Raw genomic sequence first — 4,684 nt, forward strand, 5'->3', positions numbered from 1 at the left:
AATTTCCAGAGCTGGTCTACGGACATTTGGTACAAATGCAGAGGAAACCTCCAATGTTTCACTCTGTTTTCAACTGGGGATTTGAAACCTCCAAACTGAAGGATCCGAGCCTCGTTACCCTCCCAATGTCTGGTTTCTCTCTCCTTGTGATCTGACCAAGCTTTGACATATGTTAAGCCAGTAAATACAAAAAGACTGAAAAAAATCTTTAAAAAATTCAATACCATTTACACTCCGGTTCACCTTTTGAAACATTGACAGAATAAACTATCAACTATTGCAGATCAAACCCATGCATCAGATTCCCTTTTTTGGAGATTCACGACGTGGGCCATGGTAGCGAGGGTCGCATTTCCTCTGCGTTGGTCTCCATTACCGAAGAAGAAGAAGAGGCACACCAATGGATTTTTTTGGAATGCCCACGTCAAAAAAATGCGAGCTTGGTCTTAATTGCTCCTCATTGAGGTCTCGGATAGTGGGTGCTCGCTTTTATAGAAGAAGAGAAAGAAGCGCATTGATGGTGCTCCTGGAAGAGAGAAAAAAATGACATCTTCGTCTTAATTGCTCTTCTTCCGTGGTCCCTTTTGGAGGAGGAGAAGAAGAGGTTTTTCAGGGGCACCGAGATGCAAGGAGTTTTATCCCATCTCTCAATTGATTTCCCTTTCCCACCATGTCTGTGAAGGAGCCTTCTGCGTTACCATGAATACACCGCTGTGCAGTAACTTCCTCTTTTTCCTAACGTGGAATACAGCAGCACGTGCTGCAGAGGAGGCTCTGTAAAGGACGGGGGAATTTACAATAGGGGAAACAATTCAGTCCAGATGCGGTTCTGCTTCATTGGTGGCTCACTGTGGCCTAGCTGTTCATTAGATACACTAGCGGGAAAGAGAAGAATCTGATCAGGTCGCCTCTTTTGCCAAACAAGGAGGCCAAAATATGAGAGAAATCCCACTTTGGTTCTTTTTTCCTATATTCAGGAACGGCCTGTTCGATGCATGAGCTCAACTGCCGTTCTGATGAGCAGGTGGACTGAATCGATTGGCGAAATTTTAAGAGGTAAACCAGTGTTTTCTTGGTGCTGGAGTTTCCTTTTTCATTAGAAAACCTTCTTCAGTTTGGTCCAAGTTTGCTCTAGCTCAAACGTTTATATGTGACCTTTGATTAACAAATCGGCCCTTCTTCTCTGAAATTTTTGTTGTTCTTCCCCTTTCTGATAGATGGACTTAACACCACCTGAAGTTCCTCTAGACCTCCCTGCTCTCACCTTGCCCACCAATTCGATAGCTACTTCTGGCACAGGCGATAAGCCCTTGACAATTAGATTGAAGAATCCAGAGGGCTACAGTGAGAAATCTCCTCCAATTTCACCGTCCATACTGCTCTCCCCATCCCTCAAAATCTCTCCAGATTCCTCTCACTTGAACTCTCCTTCCCTCGTTTCCCCACCATCCTCTGCCTTTGTCTCTGCATTGCAGTCCCCATACATATCTCCGCGAGCGCACACCCCGACCGAAAATCATCAGCAGTCGCCTGTATCTCACTCTGGTTCGCATTCGGATGACGTACCGAGCTCCTCTTACACTCCCCCACCAGAAAGAACCGATTTTTATGATACAGACCAGAAGCCTAAATTTCCAACATGTGTTTCAGATCCAATGCCACCCCGGATTTCATTCTCCTTCCCTGTCCCTCGCATTTCGTTCACGAGAGGCTCTGTTTCTCCTCCTCAATGCGCAAAACTCAGGAGCTGCGATGTTTATATTGGCTATCACGGCCAAAACATCAATCTTGTTCGCTTCTGCAAATGGTTGAAATCGGAGCTCGAGCTCCAGGGCATTGCTTGTTTCATTGCGGACCGAGCAAGATATTCAGACACACAAAGTCTTGAAATCACTGACAGAATTATATGTTCTGCAACCTTTGGCGTTGTGGTTGTCACGGGAAGCACTTTCTTGAATCCTTTTAGCATGGAAGAAATTAGAATTTTCAATCAGAAAAAGAATTTGATCCCACTGCTCTTCGAAACTGAAGTTGGGGAAGTGGCAAGTCTTCTTGATCAGCGATTTGATGAGAAGCAAAGACTGTGCAAAGTGCAGGAGAAGGAATGGAGGGAAATGATAGAAGGGTTGCTGAGGTCTCATGAATTCAAGCTCGAAGCTTATGACAGTGCCTGGAGGAATTGCGTGTCAAGGACAGTGGGGATCTTGAAATCAAAGCTGGGTAGGAAGAGTGTAGCAGACAAGGAGGTTGATTTGTTGGAGTTCCCATATCCAAGAAATCAGAGTTTTGTGGGAAGAGAGAAAGAATTGCAGGAGATGGAATTATCCTTCTTCGGAAGCACAGAGTGCGATGACAGCAAGTATGTGAGGATGGGATTTAGAGGAGGTTCGGAAGGTTTACTTGATGGATTTGCAGATGAGGAAGGCGATACCATAAAAACGAGAGGGAGGTTTATTAACTTGGAGATGAGGAAATGCAAGGAACCAACTTTAGAGGCATGGATTGAACCAGTCATTGAATTGACAAACAGAGGTAGAAGCCCACAGAAGCAGAGGCATAAACAGAAGAAATCCAGACATGGAAGCAAGAACTGTGGCAAATTAGAGTCTGGATTCCACCAATGTGGTACTGGTAATGTGGTCTGTTTAACAGGTGGCACTGGTGCAGGTAAGACTGAGCTTGCATTGGAGTTCGCTTGCAGATACGCTCAGAGGTATAAAATGGTTCTCTGGGTAGGAGGAGATGCAAGGTACTTTAGGCAGAACATATTGAATCTGTCATCAAAATTGGGTTTGGATGTGAGTGCAGAGACACAGCATGAGAGAGGAAGGATCAGGAGCTTTGAGGAACAAGAACTGGATGTCTTTCAAAGGGTAAGGAGGGAATTGTTTAGGGATATCCCATACTTGCTGGTAATTGATAATCTTGAATCAGAGAAGGAATGGTGGGATGGGAAAGATCTGCAGGATTTGATTCCCAGAACTACTGGATCTACCCATGTGATAATCACAACTAGGCTTTCAAAGGTTTTGAGCTTTGAATATCTACAAGTCCCACCGTTACTGATGGCAGATGTCATGGTTTTGATGAAAGGGAAGCGGAAGAAGGATTACCCAAGTGAAGAATTGGATATTATAAGGAAATTTTATGACAGACTTGGGCAGTCAAGTTTTGGGTTGGGAATTGTGGCATGTTTGCTGTTTGAACTTGCCATGTCTCCATCCTCGCTGTTTGAAGCCATCAGCAGAGTCCCTTTGGGTGAGTCTGCTGCAGATTCTGCTTGTTCTCCGATTGCTAGTGATGACCAGTTCTTCAAAAACAATCAGTTTTTGATGAAAACCCTGTATTTTTGTTTTACCATATTGTGTCAATTCAACGGAGGAAGGAACCTTGCTTCTAGAATGGTTCTTGCTGGTGCTTGGTTTGCTCCTGCGCCAATTTCTGCAAATCTTTTAGCTGCATCTGCAAAGAGCATTCCTGAAACCAGAAACAGGTTTCAACATTGGAAGAAATGTTTGAAAATGGCCGTCTGTTCCTGCTCTAATTGCTTAATAGGGCCACAAACCCGAAAATGTGAAGCTGAGTCTGCCCTTTTGATCGCAAAGCTAGGCCTAGCAAGAAGATGCAACGAACAACCGGGATGCTCAATCCAGTTCCATGATATCACCCAACTGTTTGCAAGAAGAAAAGGTGGCCTGACTGCTGCAAAAGCAATGGTGCAAGGTGTGAGGAAAACAGGAAACCCAGTGCTCAATTCAAATCATCTCTGGACTGCTGCTTTTCTGGTTCTTGGTTTTAAATCAGAACCTGTGCTAGTCCAGCTTAATGCAATCGATCTGGTTGTTTTTATTAGAAGAGTGGCGATACCGCTAGCTCTTCGTTCATTTACATTGTTTTCTCGGTGCAATGCTTCATTGGAGCTTCTAAAATTATGCACCAACATGCTTGAAGACATTGAGAAATCATTTGTGTCGCAGATTCAGGATTGGTGCCACGGATCACTGTGCTGGAGGAAGAAAAACCAATCGAAACATAGAGTGGACGAATATGTGTGGCAAGATGTTACACTTGTGAAGGCTACATTGTTAGAAACCAGAGCTAAGTTATTACTGAGAGGGGGGCAGTTTGACCATGGTGAGGAGCTATGCAGGACCTGTATCAGTATAAGAACTGTGATGCTGGGCCATCACCATGTTCAGACCTTGGCTGCACAAGAAACTCTTGCAAAATTGGTCAGGTTCAGAAGTAAGATTTGATCTGAAACCTTACTGCCATTTTTTTTTTCCTCTTTCCATTTTTCCTTTTCAAGAGGATACTTGACACTGTAAATCTTGTAGAACTTATTACAATTCAAAGAGGGAATCTATTTCTGTCGATGTTTTTCCCTTTCCTTTACTTTCCTTGATTACTATTGTATCCTTTCATTTCCTTTGACTTCAGAGAAAAGAAATAGTTTACAAATATGCAGTCTCACTCCTCAGAGACAAACACCATCACTAGTCATTCTTTTCTGCAGCCTAAGATAACACATTAAAGATGAAACCATCTGTGGAGTACAAGAAAGCCAGGTCGAGCACATAATAATTGGTTTTAGATTTCAAATTCAAAAAGAAAATGCAGCAAACTAAGACTTTTTCAATGAACCAAAGGCATGGTTAGGAAAGCAAAGATCATTGAATATGGC

General features: G+C 43.4%; 1 protein-coding gene across 1 annotated transcript; it reads left to right on the forward strand.

The window, feature by feature from the left end:
• The first annotated feature begins 283 nt into the window (after positions 1 to 283).
• Positions 284 to 4,256, forward strand: LOC149818300 (uncharacterized). Its single transcript, XM_089985509.1, has one exon. The coding sequence runs from the start codon at positions 1,218 to 1,220 to the stop codon at positions 4,254 to 4,256; it is 3,039 nt and encodes a 1,012-aa protein (XP_089841635.1). The 5' UTR covers positions 284 to 1,217.
• Positions 4,257 to 4,684: the final 428 nt, after the last annotated feature.

Source organism: Nuphar pumila, chromosome 13, assembly GCF_984573655.1.
Source record: "Nuphar pumila chromosome 13, dmNupPumi1.hap1.1, whole genome shotgun sequence".
NCBI classification, from domain to species: Eukaryota; Viridiplantae; Streptophyta; class Magnoliopsida; order Nymphaeales; family Nymphaeaceae; genus Nuphar; species Nuphar pumila.

Excerpts from the sequence above, each read along its gene's own strand:
- LOC149818300 (XM_089985509.1), top strand. The coding sequence starts at position 1,218 with ATGGACTTAACACCACCTGAAGTTCCTCTAGACCTCCCTGCTCTCACC.